General features: G+C 37.2%; 1 protein-coding gene across 3 annotated transcripts in view; it reads right to left on the bottom strand.

Annotated features, from left to right (window-relative positions):
- Positions 1 to 19,108, bottom strand: part of wdr91 (WD repeat domain 91) — a 49,736-nt gene that overhangs the window by 17,593 nt on the left and 13,035 nt on the right. For all 3 annotated transcript variants that reach the window (XM_059977728.1, XM_059977729.1, XM_059977730.1), the window contains 2 exons: positions 13,512 to 13,702; positions 11,600 to 11,750 (listed from right to left, as the gene is read on the bottom strand). In XM_059977728.1, the coding sequence (XP_059833711.1) occupies positions 11,600 to 11,750; positions 13,512 to 13,702 (342 nt within the window). The remainder of the gene's footprint in view (positions 1 to 11,599; positions 11,751 to 13,511; positions 13,703 to 19,108) is intronic.

The following is a 19,108-nucleotide window of genomic DNA, read 5'->3' as shown; positions in this document are numbered from 1 at the left end:
TTTAACAACAAGTCACCAATCATTGATTTAGTCAATCTAGGCCAAAAGTAGATCAAGATCCCCCATTTTGGAGAGCAAGGGGATGGAGGGAGCCAAGTGAAAGAAGACTGGATGAGGGATTTAAGGAACAGCTAACACTATTTATGTGCAGCTCTTGGATGCTTGTGGATATTATCTGTCACTTGGGACTACAACACAAACACCTACAACTGCCTCCCCATCAGGTCTAGTCACCAAGCACCAGAGTAGCTGACAATCTATGACAATATAAAACATTATAGATGAAAGAAACCAAGACGATTCATACTGCAGACAAAATGAATTGGTCAGGAATGGGCAACCAACATGCACAAACTTTGGCAAAAAAAAAGAGATATTAAAGGAATAGAGAGAAGAGCAAGAGGGAATTCTGGAATTTTTGTATTTGCTTCGTTTATCATCTTGTGCATGCTGGTTGTTTGTCAGTATTTGTGTATAGTTTTTCATTGATTCTATTGTATTTCCTTATTCTACTGTGAATGCCTGCAAGAAACTGAATCTTGGGGTAGTGTATGATGACATCTACATACTTGAAGAACTTGAAGAGCAATGGAGGTTTATGGAATGAATTCTGGAATGTTTGTCAAATGTGGATGAAGATTCTGTGGATTGAGCAAAAAGATGCAGAGTGCACAGGGTGATTGAAGGGTTACAGGTCTGTCTCAACAGGAGAATGGCATTTTGACTTTGCGTTCACAACATGGAGAAAGAGAGGGTGACCAGACTGGAGAGGAAGCAGAAACCTTGCAGCTGAGGTGTTTTAAAAGAGCAGCAAAGGGCCTGAAGCCGCTGCTCAAGCAGTGATGTTTACAGTGAGAAGAGCAACTCTCCAACTATGCTTGCTAGAAGCACATCATTGAAGAAAAGCAAAGGTTGGGAACAATAAAGATACATCTTCAACTCTCAGGTTGTTGTTAAAACCAGTTTCATAGATTTTCCTGAGAGAAGCAACTCTGTAGCCTCACCAAGTCTTGCCAGTGTGAGATCTTCATCTGCTTAAGGGAATTACAGATGGGTAGTAAATGATGGGACATATGAGTAAAACCCCAGAAGCACAGACAAATAAATTATTCTGTTTTACACCTGCAATCTTTTGTCTTGGTAATGATATTTGCAGCTCAAAAGTAGCCACTGAGGTCACCACATCCATGATGTCCAATGAAAGGAGCTGTTTAGATGTACCCCACTTCCCAGCTCTCTCTCTGTGGCCTTATCTGTAGAGCTCTTCAAATGCCTATGTAGCTACCTTGAAAATGTAGATTGAGCATTTCCACCAGCACCCTCTTTCATGACTCTAGGGGTGCTTTTCTCCCCTTTCAACTCCTTTAATCCTAATCTATGCTTCATTGTTATTAAATTCTCTACCAAGTTTTTTTTTCCCTTTTCCAAATATCTATACCTCTCAAATGTTATGCAACTTAATTTAATCTACTTTAATGATACCATCACTGGAATCATCTTCCCTCAATTTTTCTTCCCTCTACAATTCCCAAGGGACAATTCCTCTGCTTTATTTTTCTAGTCCCACCATCACCTACTCTCAAGAAACAATCCATGCAACAACAGAAGCCCTAACATTTGCCCTTATACCTCTTCCTTTTCCACCGTAAGGAGCCCAAATACTCTTTCCAAATGAACTAACAACTTATTGTCCTTTCTCCCCCCTCCCCCAATCCAAAACATACATTCTGTGTTCACAATGTGGCCTTCTTAGGATTGGAGAAAATATTCAGATGTCAGAACAGCTCCAGACTACAAGGGTAGTTCTGAATTTCCAGTTACCTCCATTCTACTGATCTGTCCTTAGCCTCTGCACTGTTTCAACAAAGCCCAAAACAAGCTTGAGAAACAATACTTTATCATCCAATTAGAGTGGTTACAACCTCTGGGTCTCAAAACTGAATTCAACAACTAAAGGATAAACTCCCGGTACTCACTATTTACTTTTCTGTAGCACTTACACTTGCCTACCCACACTGTAATTTTCCTTAGCTGCAATTCCATGTTCTATTGAATTCCAATGTGACTATGTAAGGCATGAGGCATCTGGATGGTGTGCAAGAGAACAGCTTTTCATCTGGATCTCAGTACACATAATAATAAAGCAATGAGAAACAGACATTAGAGGTCTCTAGTTCTGGGACTAGTTCATCCCATACAAACTGTAATGTTAATTCAGCTCGTCTTCTCTTCAGTTTTTGCCTCATTTGAAGAATTCCTTTCCAGGTCCAAATTTGTTTCTAACCCTGGTCCAGTGCCCCCTCCCCAATAACCAAAATGAGCAGTGCATTTCGGGTCATCCTATCACAAGGAGGATGTGGAAGGTTTGGAAGATGTAGAAGAGGTTCATCAGGATTATAAGTTCATAAGATATAGGAGCAGAAGTAGGCCATTCAGCCCAGTGAGACTGCTCCGCCATTCAATCATGGGCTGATCCAATTCTTCCAGTCATCCCCACTCCCCTGCCTTCTCCCCATACCCTTTGATGCCCTGGCTAATCAAGAATTTATTTATCTTTGCCTTAATACACCCAACGGTTTGGCCTCCATAGCCACTTGTGGCAACAAATTCCACAGATTTACCACCCTCTGACTAAAGTAATTTCTCCGCATCTCTGTTCTAAATGGACGTCCCTCAATCCTGACATTGTGCCCCCTTGTCCTAGAATCCCCTACCATGGGAAATAACTTCACCACATCTAATCTGTTCAGGCCTTTCAACAGTTGGAATGTTTCTATGAAATCCCCCTCCAACTCATTCTCCCGAATTCCAGAGAACACAGCCCAAGAGCTGCCAGACATTTCTCATACAGTGACCCTTTCATTCCTGGAATCATTCTTGTCAATCTTCTCTGAACCCTCTCCAGTGTCAGCATATCCTTTCTAAAATAAGGAGTCCAAAACTGCACACAATACTCCAAGTGTGGTCTCACGAATGCCTTATAGAGCCTCAACATCACATCCCTGCTCTTATTTCTATACCTCTAGAAATGAATGCCCACATTGTATTTACCTTCTTCACAACCGACTCAACCTGAAGCCACAAATCCATTAACACTGCAGTCCAAATCATTTGACATACATCGTAAAAAGCAGCAGTCCCAACACTGACCCCTGTGGAACTCCACTAGTAACCAGCAGCCAGCCAGAATAGGATCCCTTTATTCCCACTCTGTTTTCTACTGACCATCCAATGCTCCATTATAGACAAACCTATAACCAAAGGGAGATAGGACAAACCTAGGCTGTTTTTGCTGGAGATCTGCTAGAGTCTTATAATATAATCAGTGGCATAAATAGAGTATAGAGTCAGAATCGGTTTCCCAGAGCAGGATGCTGGAGACCATGGATTAAGGTTCAGAGGAAAAGCTTAAATGAGATGTGTAACATAGTGGTAGGTGCTTGGAATGTGGTACTGGAAGCAGCTGAGTTTGTGGTATTTTACAGGGATTTAAGGCAGGAACACAAAAATGCAAGGAATAAAAGGATGTGAATCGCGTGGAGGGAAATGGGTTCACACAAACACAAAATGCTGGAGGAACTCAGCAGGCCTAGCTCCGTCTATGGAAAAAAGTAGTGTTGATATTTCAGGCCTGTTTTCCATAGACGCTGCTTGGCTTGCTGAGTTCCTCCAGCATTTTTGTGTGTTGCTTGGATTTCCAACATCTACAGATTTTCTCTTGTTTTTGATAGGTTTTACTTAATCTGTGTAGAACTGGGAGGCTGAAGGATCTGCTCCTGTGCTCTACCACTGATGTTAAGGAAAGGAAGGATAATCAGAGTCTAATGGAAGACAAAGGAGACAGATAACAATGAAATTTTAAAAAGTTGGTGACTAAATATTCCAAGCTCAGAAAGAAACTTGAAAGAATATTTGGATAGATACAGAGGAATGTAATTAATGTGAATTGCAGGCAGTAAATTGAAGTTTAAAACAACCTTTGCAAAGAAGCATTACTGTCCTTAGAATCAAGGCCCTAAAGGAATGATAGTGCAAGAATATTTAACTTTCTATGTAAAAGGAATACAGCAATGTCATGGGTTTAATTGTGATGAGGGGAAAGCTCTCAAAATATATACTTCATAAACCTGCATATCTGCAAGAGAAAACAAAGTGTCAGAAATCACAGTGAACAAATCACAAGGCTACAAGAGGAAATGGATGAATACAGAGACAAATACAGCTGGGCAGATTGAAGGAACAGTTAGAATATTTAGAGAGAGACACATGGGTGAGAAACCGGTTTTAGAACAATTAGAACAATACAAGAATAAATCAGTCAGGGATCTGGACAGACAGGTAAATGGGATAAGGCCCAGCTGATGGGGTTTGCAGGGTAGCAGCCATTGAAATGATAGTGGAGGAAGATAATGAGATAAATTAGGAAGTGTTAGACAAGGAATTTGACAAGTGGGAAAGTGCCCACAAACAGAAGAGATTATTGCCAGTACTGCCTGTCAGAATGGCATATATAGAGACCGAGCAATGGTAGGCTCTGAATCCTGATTATCCCAATCAGCTACTCACAATCATGACAAGCCCTACACCTCAGGAGAAAGGCAGAGCATTTTATCCAAACCACACAGAATTGCCAATGGCAAAGCAGAATTTTGGTGCAAGTTAGAAGAAATGTTATTAAATTAGAAATCCACCAGATGCTCCCCAAAGACATACGTGTATTGGTTAAAGCTAAATGCCTGAAAGTATGTGGATCAGTATGGACCTAAAGGTGTAGAATGGAAGACGAGCAACTAATAGGAATGCCAGTAGTGAGGGAGGTATCGGAATTTTAAGGAAGAAGTGAGGCTGTGAAGGTTGACCAGATCATCATCATAGCTTGACACACCAGACAGCCAGCCACTCTAGTGTTGTTTGGTTGATGTTGAGCAGGTCAGCGTCAGCTAAATCAGGTGAGGGCGGACAGTTGCACAAAACACGTTCAATGTTCTGCACCATTTCACCACACTCACAGGACTCACTGGTCTTTAAACCCCACTTCACCATATTGTCTCCCATCCTACAAACTCCCGCTCTCGCTCTGTTGAGAGTTCACCACTTCTGTCTCAAGCAGTGCCCCGTCTGGCAACATTTCTGTCGGGTCTGGCACTGTATTGTTTGGTGGGGTTCTGGCTTCTGTTTGTTGCCAGAGGTCAATCCTGTATGTTCGAGGGGATGTTCTGTGCAGTAGTTCCTCCACTGTAGCAAAGCTTTTCCTCCATTTTAGGCTGTTGGAAACTAGCACATGATGATGTAGTGGGTGCTGTGGATCCATGCTCTGTTTACCTTTTTCAATTTTTGATGTAGTTGTGTCTTTGGATCTCTGGGGGAGCAATACCTGCAGGTCTGTAAATGATGTTAGTGGGTGTGGGGCACGGTGCGCCCGTGATTATTCCACAGGCCTCGTTAAGCAATGGGTCTATTTTCTTTGCATGGCTTGATCTGCCCCCACACAGGTGCACAGTATTCTGCAGGTGCATAGCAGAGTGCTTGGGCAGTTGATCTAAGTCTGTGAGCATTGGCTCCCCATTTCGTGCCTGCTAATTTTTTCCAAAAGAGAATTGCGAGAGCCAACTTCCCCTCGGAGTTTTTGGATGTGGGTGGAAAATGAGAGAGTCCTATCCAGTGTCACACCCAGGTAAATTGGAGTCAGACAGTGTTCGAGCTCCTTCCCACACCAGAAGATCTTGAGTTTCCGAGCTGCTTCTGGATTCCTCAGGTGGAATGCACACACTTGAGCTTTTGGATGGATTTGGGTTCAGAGACCATTTTTTATAATAATGCTTCATTGCTTTGAGGACAGCTGTTAGTTGTACTTCAACTTCTTGGAAGGAGTTAAGCTTGGGTTATGCATTCTTTTTCAATCTTTTTAATTAATATCAATATAATATATTGATTAATATATAGTTATTGGGATTACAAAATTAAAATTAACATAAAAGGATACACAAGCAATAAGTACAATATAGTTAAGTCTTCCCAAATCATGCATGATACAGCTATCATATAAATGAAACAAAAAAAACTAGGTATATCATGTTGAAAAAAACAGAAAAGAGAAAAAGAGAAAAAAAAATTACCCTTAGAAAAACTAATCTAACAAACTAACCACTAACTAATAAAGAAAAAAAAGGTAAAAAGGGAGAAAAAATAGGCTGTTTATAGTATCTATAAAAAGACAAAGAATGATCAGTGTCCCCAACTCCGATCCTAAACCGGAAAAACAAATGGGATTGGAACAGGGTCAAATTACATCATGTGAAAATATTGAATAAATGGCCTCCAAGTCTTTTCAAATTTAATAGAAGGGTCATATATGACACTTCTAATTTTTTCCAAATTTAGACATAACATAGTTTGAGAAAACCAATGAAATACGGTAGGGGATTTAATTTCTTTCCAATTCAACAAAATAGATCTTCTAGCATTAATGTAAGGAATGCAATCATCCGACAAGCAGAAGAAGATAAATGAATTGACTCTATCATTGGTAAACCAAAGATTGCAGTAATAGGATGAGGTTGTAAATCATTGTTCAATACCATGGAAATAATATCGAAAATGTCTTTCCAATATTTTTTCAAAAGCGGACATGACCAAAACATATGAGTTAAAGAAAATATCTCAGAATGACATCTGTCACATATAGGATTTATATGGGAATAAAAACGAGCCAATTTATCCTTGGACATATGAGCCCTATGCATAACTTTAAACTGTATCAATGAATGCTTAGCACATATAGAGGATAAATTAATTAATTGAAGAATTTTATCCCAATTCTCAATAGGGATAGGAAAGTTAAGTTCTCTTTCCCAATCATTTTTAATCTTATAAAAGGCCTCTGAACGTATTTTCATAATTATATTGTAAACATTTGATATTACACCTTCCTGAAAAGGATTTAGTTCTAACAATTTCTCCAAAATACCCAAAGAAACAAGATTTGGAAAGGTAGGAAGTACAGTGTTTAAAAAATTCCTAATCTGTAAATATCTAAAAAAAAAAGAGATCTAGGCAAATTACATTCATTAGATAATTGTTCAAAAGACATAAAACAATTATCAAAAAATAAATCAGAAATTCGTAGTATACCTTTAGTCTTCCAAGCAGAATAAGCTTGATCCATAATAGAGGGATGAAAAAAGAAATTGGATACAATAGGAATTGCTAAAACAAATTGATATAACCCAAAAAATTTCTGAAATTGAAACCATATACGTAAAGTGTGTTTGACTATCAGATTGTCAATTTGTTTATGCAATTTAGAAAGAGAAAAGGGAAGAGAAGTCCCTAAAATAGAACCCAATGAAAATCCTTGTACAGTTTTAGTTTCTAGATTTACCCAATGAGGGCTAGGAGATAAATCCCAATCCCTTAACCAACATTTCAAATATCGAATATTAATTGCCCAATAATAAAATCGAAAATTAGGCAATGCCAATCCACCTTCCTTCTTTGACTTCTGTAAATATCTTTCACCTAATCTAGGATTTTTATTCTGCCATATATATGAGGAAATTTTTGAATCAACATTGTCAAAAAAGGATTTTGGAATAAAAATTGGTACCGCTTGAAATATATATAAGAACTTGAGTAAAATAATCATCTTAATAGGATTAATCCGACCTATCAGAGATAAAGACAATGGTGACCATTTAGTAAACAAACATTTAATCTGATCAATTAAGGGTAAAAAATTAACCTTGAATAACTCCTTATGATTTTTTAATCCCAAAGTATATAAAAATATAAATTTTATTCCCTAAGTATATAAAAAAGTCATTAACTAATTTAAAAGGTAAATTTCCATAAACTGGAACCTGTCTATTTAAGGGGAACAATTCACTCTTATTAAGATTCAATTTATACCCGGAAAAATTACTAAACTGAGCCAATTATGAGATAACTGCAGGAACGGATTTCTCAGGATCAGAAATGTATAATGACAAGTCATCTACATATAATGATAACTTATGCATATCCATCCCGTGAGTAATGCCAAAAATGTTAGGTGATTCTCTAATAGCAATTGCCAAAGGTTCCAGAGCAATATCAAATAATAATGGACTAAGAGGACAGCCTTGCTTGGTACCCCACTATGCATTCTGCATAGATGAACCTGCATGTGTTAGGAAAGGTTGGTTGGTCATTTGTGTAAACATTAAATAGCAGAGGTGCCAGGACTGATCACTGTGGTAGTCCATTCTTTTGTGGACGCCACCTGCTCTTAATTCCATTCATTTTTACTTAAAATCTGCAATTTTCTAGGAGGCTTCTTATTACTTTGACTGTGGTTTCGTTCTTTAAAACATTTTAGATAATTTCAGTAGAAGGCCTCTGTGATTCACGGTGTCATATGCTGCTGCTAAGTTGACCAGATAATAGAATGAGTAAAGACAGGATCCAGTCAGACACAACAGCTCTCTATAGTCCCCATTGCTGGTACTGGTCACCCTCAATGTACACAAGAGGTTTAATAGGAGACCAACAATGCAATATGTCATGGACAAAGGAGCTTCAGTATTTACAACTCATCTTTCTTTGCCCGTAACTGGAGAGGCTATTTATCTCACAGGTGTAGGGGGCAAAACAATGAGGGCAGAAAAAAGTGAGTCTCAAGTACTTGAGATAGAGGGAATGCATTTTCTAGTGGACTTCTGGATGTGCCAAGCAATGTGGACATAGTTCTGGGGATAGATGCACTTAGTAAAACAGGTGCTGTTATAGACTTAGGGAAGGGACAGATTACACGGACGAATCAGGGACAGCCAACAAGATTCACACAGTGGACAAAATGGCCACAGCAGCTGTTTAATAGGGACTGGAGCCAGGATGATGTATCAGCATTATGTCAAATGGTCTAAGGGGTACAGGCTGAACACAAACAAGATAGTGAACCAATCAGAACAGGCCCAATTAGAATATAATTATATAAACCCACACACAAAAATCCCAAACACAAGTGGAAGCATGGATTTGAACTAAAGGATGGTCCTAGAAGGATGAGTTGTTTTAAAGTAGATTAGATTGCCCAAGACCAAGACTAACAGGTCATATAATCAGAATTTTGTAGATTAGAAACTTGAATCTGGGAAAGCTCAGATGTTACAATTTTGGTTGATGCGAGGTGTTTGGCCATGACCAATAATTCCCAGTATTCAGCCACTTAAGGGCTAAGATTCTGTAAGATGGTTATAAATGCATGCTGAATGTTTAGCCAGTGAGCGAATGAAGCATGAATAATGGTCTATTAAAAAAATGTCGCATGCAGTGTGGCCACACACAAATTCTCTCACTCCCTCTCCCTCGACAGAATACAGCATGAATGAGTGCAAAGCCCATCATGTATTTGTTAAATTTGTCATGTGTTTAATTATTTCTATTAATACAAGAGGATTCTGTAACTTGATGTGTAACAGTATTTGCACGATGTCTTCTTGAGTATCTACCTTTCAGAGTCAGAGAAAAGTACAGCAGAGAAACAGGCTCTTCAGCCCATGCCAAACCAAACCACTGCCTAATCCCATTGAACTGCACCAGGACCACAGCCCTCCATACCTCTGCCATTCAAGTACCTTTCCAAACTTCTCAAACATTGTAATCAAGCTCTCATGCACTGCTTGCACTGGGAGTTCGTTCCACACTCTCACAATCCTCTGAGTGAAGAAGTTTCTCCTCATGCCCTCTTTAACCAATGACCTCCTGTTGTAGTATCACCCAACCTCAGTGGAAAAAACTTGCTTGCATTTAACCCATGTACCTCATCAAAACTCCCCTCAATCTTCTACATTCCAAGGAATAAAGTCCTAACCTATTCAATCTTTCCTTATAATTCAGATCCTCCAGTCCCAGCAACATCCTTGCAAATTCTCTTTCAACCTTATTTACATCTTCCCTGTAGGTAGGTGACCAAAACTGCACACAATACTCTAAATACTCCTGACCCATGTCTTATACAATTTCAACATAACATCCTATTTCCTGTACTCAATATTTTGATTTATGAAGGCCAAATGCAACCCTATCTACCTGTGATGTCACTTTCAATGAATTATGGACCTGTATTCCCAGATCCCTTTATTTTACTGCACTCCTCAATGCCCTACTGTTCACTGGGCAAGATCTACCCTGGCTGGTCCTACTGAATTGTAACATCTTGCTGTTATCTGCATTAAATTCCATCTGCCACTTTGCAGCCACATTTTTCCAATGCACTCATATCCTACTGCAAGCCACGATAGTCTTCCTGTCTATTACACCCCCCATCTCAGGGTCATCCACAAATTTACTAATCCAATTAACAACATCATCATCCAGATCATTGATATAGATGACATATCCAGCACTGAACAATGTTGCACTCCACCAGTCATAGGCCTCCAATCAGAAAGGCAACAATCTACTACCACTCTCTGGCTTTTCCCACAAAGCCAAGTCGAATCCAATTTACTAGCTAATTTTGAATGCCAAGCGACTGAACCTTCTTGACAAACCTCCATGCAGGACCTTGTGAAATACTTTGCTAAAGACCATGTAAACACTATCCATTGCCTTGCCTTCATCAACTTTCCTGGTAACTTCCTCGAAAAACTATAAACTTGGTTAGACACAAACTATCACACACAAAGCCATGCTGACTGTCCCTAATCAGTCCCTGTCTATCCAAATACTTAGAATACCTTCCAGTAATTTTCCCACTACTGATCTGAGGCTTCTCCTTTGTTTTTGCAATGTGTTTATTGCGTGTTAAATGTATGTTTCAAGTTTTTTTTGTCAGTTTATTGGTGAATCTTCAGAAGGAAGAAAAGTATATGTTGTTTTATTTGTGTTTTAAGTTTGTGTCTATTTATTTCTTTGCTTTGAAATCGGTTTTGGAGAGAAAGACCTGGATTCTGCTCTGGCCATGTGGAATTCAGGTCAAGGTGAAGGAAATGTGAGTGTCTCTACTGAGATACTATGCTGCTTAAATGGGACAGGACACTGTTGCAAACAGTTTCTAACCAACATAGCTGCGTGGTCTTGTGTGGTCACTGTGCTGAAAGTGAAGTTTTTAAACAGCATCATTTGCATGTGTTTGTGTTCAAAATACATTGATACTGATAGTTTGTGGAAAATAAGCAGTAAGACAATTCAGAACTGTTTTGCTCACTGTGGTTTGAAGCATTCAGGCTTGGAGATGGGAGAAACAGCCAAGAGTGAAAATGAAATGATTTCACTACTTCAGCAGGTTAGGAACTATGAAGAATTAAGGTATCGACAATCATCTCGAATGTTACAACGAAAATGAAGGCTTGGAGGATGCAATCATTTAAAGTATTATATGGAGGCAATCCATCATCCACACTAGATGTCTGTGCTGATTTTGTTCATTTACAGTCAAATAAAAAAAACATGACAGCGTACACTGGATGAATTCCTCCATCCAAAGCTATTAGAAACTAAGTTTTATAGTCTTAATAGTGGCATTGACAGTGTTATAATTTGTTCAGTTAAATACATGTTACCCAGCTAAAATACCTGTTCCTGTAAGGATTGCAGGTGGAAAGAGATTATTTCTCACCAATCGATCCGGTTTTGCGGCCCACTCCAGGGAGAGGAGCTGTGACTTGGACATTATGGTGGCCTTTGTCTGCATGGTGGGATTGAATGTCCATACTTTAACCACTCCATCCACATCCAGACTAGCGACTCTCCTACCAGAGCAATCCACTCTAAACCAATCACAAAGTATTTTCAAAACCAGCATAATATCTTTAGAGACATAAGCAGACTGGTATTAAATCTCCTTTTCCCACCCATCATAATAAACCTTCCCTTCACAAACATTTCAAATTTGCTTTACATGGAGAAGGTCCGCCATGGGCACCAACATTGCCTCGTAGCACATAATCCCGAACACTTCATACTTCAGTACAAAAATGCTAACTCAGAGCACTTGAAAAGGATAGTTGTGTAACAAAGTTCAGTTAACCGTTGAAACAAGCTCTGATGAAGGCTCTTCAATCCAAACTGTTAACCATTTGTCACTTATACAGATACTGCTTGATCTGCTGAGTATTTTCAGCATTTTTTTGTGGGATTTCAGATACCAATTGCATCTGCAGTTTATGCAATCTTTAAGCATCTTGATGTTTACTGAATTAAGTTGATCCAATGGGTTCTTTTAAACTATGAACAGCTACAGCATCGAAGCTTGTCAAAGGTAGCCTGAAGGACTAAACTTTACACTGCATTCATCACCAGCCATGAATTCTGCATCACAGGAAAGGAAAAACACTTGGTGTAATGCAAGTTAATCTGATTCAAAGAACACCAATCATAGAACACTACAGCACAGAACAGGCCTTTCAGCCCACTACATTGTGTCGTCCTTTTAACCTACTCTAAGATCAATCTAATTCTTCCCGACACAACCCTTCATTTTTTCTATCGTTCATGTGCCTATTTAAGAATCTCTTAAATATCTCTAATGTGCCTGCCTCTACCACCAACCACACCAACTCACTCATCACTATGTAAAAAAATTAGCTCTGACATCCCCCTGTACTTTCAGCCAATCAGCTTAATTATGCCCCTCTGGTATTTGCTATTTCTGCCCTGGGAAAAAGACTCCCGTTATCTACTCAATCTAAGCCTCTTTACATTTTGTGCACTGCTATCAAATTGACTCTCATCCTCCTTTGCTCCAAAGGGAAAAGCCCTAGCTCACTTAACTTATTCTCGTAAGACATGCTCTCTAATCCAGGCAGCATTCTGTTAAATCTCCTCTGCACTCTCTCTAAAGTTTCTTCCTTCCTATAATGAGGCAACCTGAACTGAACAATATTCCAAGTCTAGTCTAACCAGGCTTTTACAGAGCTGCAACATTACCCTGCGGCTCTTGAACTGTCTCCTGACTAATGAAGGTTAACGCACCATACACAACTGTAACTTTAAGGGATCTATGGACACAAACCCAGAGATCCATGTGCCTCCTCACTGCTAAGAATCCTGCCGTGAACTATGTACTCTGTCTTCAAATTTGACCTTTCAAAGTGAATCACTTAACACTTTTCAGGGTAGAACTCCATCTGCCATTTTGCAGCCTAGCTCTCATCCTGTTAATGGTCCACTGTAATCCAAAACTTTTACATAATGCACAACTCCACCAATCTTGTGTTATGTAGATTCTGATGTCCACGGTATACATTAGATTCAAAACAAGCTAATTACACTCCTGGAAGGAGAGGTAAGCCCTGGAATATATTCCCACTAGAAGTGTTGCTAAGGGGTGGGGGGGGGGGGGGGGGGGGGGTCAGAGGGCCAGAGAAAGTGCACTTCCAGAATATACATTTAATGAAATTTGCCCTCCAATAAACCAAGGCCATTATATTCCTCCAAACTGTTTATAACTTTAGCATTGAGTCACGGAATCATGTAAGGGAATTAACATCCAAGCTACCAACTGTTCACAATATACCAGAGCTGCTCACCTGCAGTGCATGATTGAAGAGTGATGCTCCGCATATTCCTCCTGACTCAAGACAATGAAAGGCTGCTCATTCCCTCCATCCAGGCTGCTCTTCTTCAGTTTGGAAGAGGAATCCAGCTGATCTGCTGACAATTCAGGACTACTAGGAATGTCAATCTCTGCATTACTGCAGTCAAGCTTTTTCTCCGTACCCTACACGTAACAAAAGTATATGCACAGTGACATTGTAACTTCAGCAAGCAAATATCTACGAAATTTATACAGGTTGCCTTATTAACAATCTTGAAACTATCCATAAAAAATTATGCAACTCTTTACAACAGGGACAATAATTACAGACCAAGGGTCCTAGATTTCATCTTTTAGCAAAGTAACCCTTTTCATTTAGAGCAGCAGGTGTGATGACTCAGGGCTGTTGTATTTACAGAGTAGAATTTGGCTTGACCTTGATATATTCTGCAAAGAACAAATTTTGTTTCTCTGAATCTAGGTTTTCAAGAGGTAGCAGTAGAGTCCTAGAGTCATTGAACTGCACCTCACAGGATTCAAGACCATTAGAATTTACTATAAAATGTCAAAGAAAGCAAAATAAATTATAAATTGCACTATTTTACATAATAACTGACTGATATATTAACTACATGAAATTAAAGATCAGTGATTAAATTATTTTTATACGTCAATGGAAAACAGCAACTCTTGTTAACTATGTCTGGACGGTGGGATGTTCAGCAAAGGTTGAGACTGTGGTTGTTGAGTGCATCTTCAGTTCTGTTCAGGAAGCTTGGAAAGTCAGCCCGAGAATGGCAGTCCAATTTACCATAAATGCAACAGTAATTTCTTTTACTGTAAAGATATTGCACCATGTTGCCAGCTGGCAACACAACAGCCAAGTCACCAGAGCCAAATCTGATAAGCTGATTTGCAATTGGTGTTACTAAGAAATTATATTCAGGGAGTTTCAAGATGGCGACGTAAACATCTGCCTTTTAGGCGCTCTTCACTTTTCTAACTATAATCACCCTTTAATCAAATCTTTTCGAATTTAATCAAATGAGTTGATATTTTCGATTGACTTTTTTTTCTTAAAACTATATTTGATCTAACTCTGCCGAACTTAAAATGGCTACAAGTAAGAAATCGTCTAAGGAGCCTTTATCTATCGATGCAATTTCTAATCTTCTGGACACTAAACTTGCAAGTTTGGAAAGCAAGCTGGAAAGTAAAATGGCAAGTTTGGAAAACACGTTTACCACGAAAATGTCTGAACTTGAGGGAGCTGTTAAATCGCTTGATACTAAGTTTCAGTCACAGGCAGTGGATATTCAGCGGCATGAAGATAAGTTGGAGACTCTTGAAAAATTAATTGTTGAAAAAGCATGTACACTTGAGGAGTTGGATAAGAAGGTACAATCGACTCTTAAAGTTGTAAATCAGCATAAGTTTAAAATTACTGATCTCGAAAATCGATCTCGCAGACAGAATTTGCGAATTATCGGGTTTTCCGAAAAAGTTGAGTCCGGTGATTTAACTGAATTTTTCTCTAAATTACTGTGGGAAATTTTCGGTGCTGAAGGTTTGCAAACTAAACCTGTTATCGGCCTCGCTCACAGAGTTGCGAGGTTTTCGTCTACAACTGATAAACCACGAGCGGTGATTGTTCGCCTTCATTATCCTCGTGAGAAAGAGCTTTTAATTCGATTAGCTCGTAAAAAAGGTATGATTTCTTACAATAACTTTCAATTTTGAATTGTTGAGGATTGTTCTTATGAGGTTATGAGAGCCAGAATCGCTTTTAAACCAGTGATGGCAGAGATTCACTCGATCGGACTTAAACAAGCTTTAATGTATCCAGCGAAGCTTAGAATTGTGCTGGACGACAACAGTCAACGATTTTTCAACACTCCGGAAGAAGTGAAGAAATTTGTTGAAGAATTTCGATCTTCTACTGTAACTTGAACTATGTGTTATGTGGAAGATTTTTCGGAGAGAGGATAACTTTCTATTTTAAGTTTTAACCTATGAAGCTGGGTTATAACTTTTTATTTTTTGATCTATGGGTCGGTTTTTTTTTTACTATCATCATTGTTTATAGATGTTCTTTTTAATTTTTATAATATCTTTTTTTTCTTTCTGTTTTGGTTATATACGTTTATATTTTGCAATAATGATTTACCTTTTTTTTTTAAGATGTCGTTTCTTTTTCCCGTAAGATTCTGTTTTTTGTAAGCATTTATTTGTTTGCCTGTACTCAGATATGGGACGAATGTTTTGGATTTTTGGTTTTTGTTTATATATATTGTACTGTTTATTATATCCCTTTTTTTTAAATCTTATTTTGTCTTTTAACAGATTGCTGAACTCACATTTGTATTTAGTAATATGGCTTTTTCAAAATGGCGTTTCTTCTTCCCATAAGTCTTTGCTTTTGAAAAGTCATCTTGTATTTGAACATGGGATTTTTTTTTTAAAGGTATATTACACTTTTAAATTTTGACGTTTATACTTTTTTTTATTAATGATTGTTGTATTATATTAGTTTTCTTTTATTTTGATTGATATATATATTTTTTTTGCAACTCTCTATCTTAATTTGGGTGTTATATAGTTTTCTTTTAATCTTTTTTATAGAGCTGCCATCTTGAAATGGGGGTAATATTAGTATTAGATTATGCGCCTGCCGCTTGGCTTTTTTTCAAAGGGTGGGGGGAGGGGGGAGGGATCTTTTTTCATGCTTTTGCTTTTTATTTTTTTGCTTTTAGTTTATGGGCCGACTTTAAACTATTAATATTGTTGAGGTGTCATGTTCTCCGGTTGCTCCTGAATCAATTTTCCTCCTTCCTGAATTGTGGGTTATGTGTCTTTCTAATCTTTTATGATACACACAATTAATATTAGTATGATGGATAAATCTGTTAACTTTATCTCCTGGAATACTAATGGTTTAAATCATCCGATTAAACGTAAAAAAATATTTAAAGTATTCCATAGACTGAATGCTAATATTATCTTTGCACAGGAGACCCATATCAGGAGGGAGGATAATCAACGTTTTTTTAGGTTCTGGAAGGGTCAACAATTTCACTCGAATTGTACCGCTAAAATTAGGGGTGTGTCTATTTTTATAGACCCCTCAATATCGTTTACACATCATGATATTATCTTTGACCCACAGGGTAGATTTTTGTTGATAACTGGCTTACTTTTCCATCGGAAAGTTGTTTTAGTTAATATTTATGCTCCAAACTTTGACTGCCCTGAATTTTTTAAACGTTTATTTACTTCCCTTCCTAATCTAAATGAATATATGTTGATAATGGGTGGAGATTTTAATTGTTGTTTGAATCCTTCGATGGATAGATCTAAACCTATTCGTATTCTTCCGAACAGATCAGCCCTACTTATTAATTCATTTATGGTTGACTCGGGAATTACAGAAATATGGCAGTTTTTGAACCCTAAAGATAAAGAATTTTCATTTTTTTCCACATGTATATCATAGCTATTCTAGAATTGACTATTTTCTTATTGATCATCGGTTATTAACAGATGTTATTGATTGTAAATATGATTCTATTACTATTTCGGATCATGCACCTTTGAAGTTATCTATTAAGATTTCAGACTATTCCAATAATATCAGATCTTGGAGGCTTAACGCTACTTTGCTTCAAGACCCAGAATTTATCACTTATATAAAACAGCAAATTGACTTGTTTTTCTCAACAAAAAGTACTGAAGAAATCGACAGAGGAATACTTTGGGACTCTTTTAAGGCTTTTATTCGTGGACAAATTATCTCATATTCTGCTGGTAAAAGAAAACAAAGATATTTAGATATTGCTTTATTAGTGGATAAAATCAAGGAAATTGATAAGATTTATTCCTTGACTCCTACCAAAGAACTTTATAAGAAGAGAGTTGAGCTTCAAATGGAACATAGTTTACTATTATCTTCTTCAATTGAAAATCAATTAATTAGGACCAGGGCTCAATTTTATATTCACAGTGATCGTATTGGTAAACTGTTAGCTAATCAATTAAAGGCTATCTCGACTAAGCGACAAATTATTAAAATTCGCAAACAAGACGGTAATTTAACTACTGATCATAAAGAAATTAATAATACCTTTCAAGATTTTTATAAATCTTTATATCAATCAGAATTTGATGGTGACCAGTCCATGATAGATAATTTTTTTAACAATTTGAATATTCCTAAACTGATTGATGAAGACCATAGCCTGTTAGATGCTCCTATTTCTATGGTGGAAATAGGAGAGGCTATTTCATCAATGAATTCAGGGAAAGCCCCTGGTCCTGATGGTTATATAGTAGAATTTTTTAAAACTTTTTCTTCTTTGCTCTCTCCTTGGTTATGTGAAATTTTTAATGATGCGTTTGCTAAGAAGAGATTACCTCAATCTTTTTATGAAGCTAATATCTCTCTAATTCTTAAAAAAGATAAAGATCCTACTTTATGTACATCTTATCGCCCTATATCACTATTAAATGTAGATTCTAAGATTCTTACAAAAATTTTAGCTATTAGATTAGAAAAAGTACTATCACAGATTATTTCAGAAGATCAAACTGGTTTTATGAGGAATCGGTATTCCTTTTTTAATGTTAGAAAATTGATTAATATAATTCATACTTCACCACCCACAATCCCAGAATGTGTTATTTCATTAGATGCTGAAAAAGCTTTTGATAGAGTTGAATGGATATATTTATTTAATACATTGAGAAATTTTAATTTTAGTCCTAACTTTATATCATGGATTAAATTAATATATCATAAACCTGTTGCTTCTGTTCTTACAAATAACTATAGATCCTCTTTTTTTCAATTATCTCGTGGTACGAGACAAGGCTGTCCCTTAAGTCCTTTATTATTTAATATTGCATTAGAACCTTTAGCTATTGCTATTCGTGAATCTCCTAATATTTTTGGTATTACCCGTAATGAGAAGTTATACAAATTATCACTTTATGCTGATGATTTGCTGTTATATATTTCTGACCCTGATAGGTCTATTCCCGCTATTTTATCCTTGTTGGTTCAATTTGGTACTTTTTCTGGTTATAAACTAAATTTAGATAAGAGTGAATTATTTCCTTTAAATGCACAAACTTTATTGAGTGATAGGATACCATTTAAAGTTGTTACTGATAACTTTACCTATTTAGGTATAAAAATTACCAAGAAATATAAAGATTTATTTAGACTGAATTTTTTACCTATGCTTCATCAAATTCATCAACTTACTACAAGATGGTCTCCTTTGTTTTTATCATTAATTGGTCAGATTAATGCTATTAAAATGATGATTTTACGAAATTTTTATACTTATTTCAAGCCCTACCAGTTTTTATTTCTAAATCTTTTTTTGATAATTGATTCAAAAATTTCCTCATTTGTGTGGCAAAATAAAAACCCTAGGTTAAGTAAAAAGCAATTACAAAAATCTAAAAAAGATGGTGGTTTAGCTTTACCCAATTTTAGATTTTATTATTGAGCAAATAATATTCGTAACTTAACGTATTGGAAACTAGATTTGGATTCACCACTGTGCCCACAGTGGGTAAATTTGG

Source organism: Hypanus sabinus, chromosome 8, assembly GCF_030144855.1.
Source record: "Hypanus sabinus isolate sHypSab1 chromosome 8, sHypSab1.hap1, whole genome shotgun sequence".
In the NCBI taxonomy this organism is placed as follows: Eukaryota; Metazoa; Chordata; class Chondrichthyes; order Myliobatiformes; family Dasyatidae; genus Hypanus; species Hypanus sabinus.
This window is presented reverse-complemented; position numbering and strand designations above follow the sequence as displayed.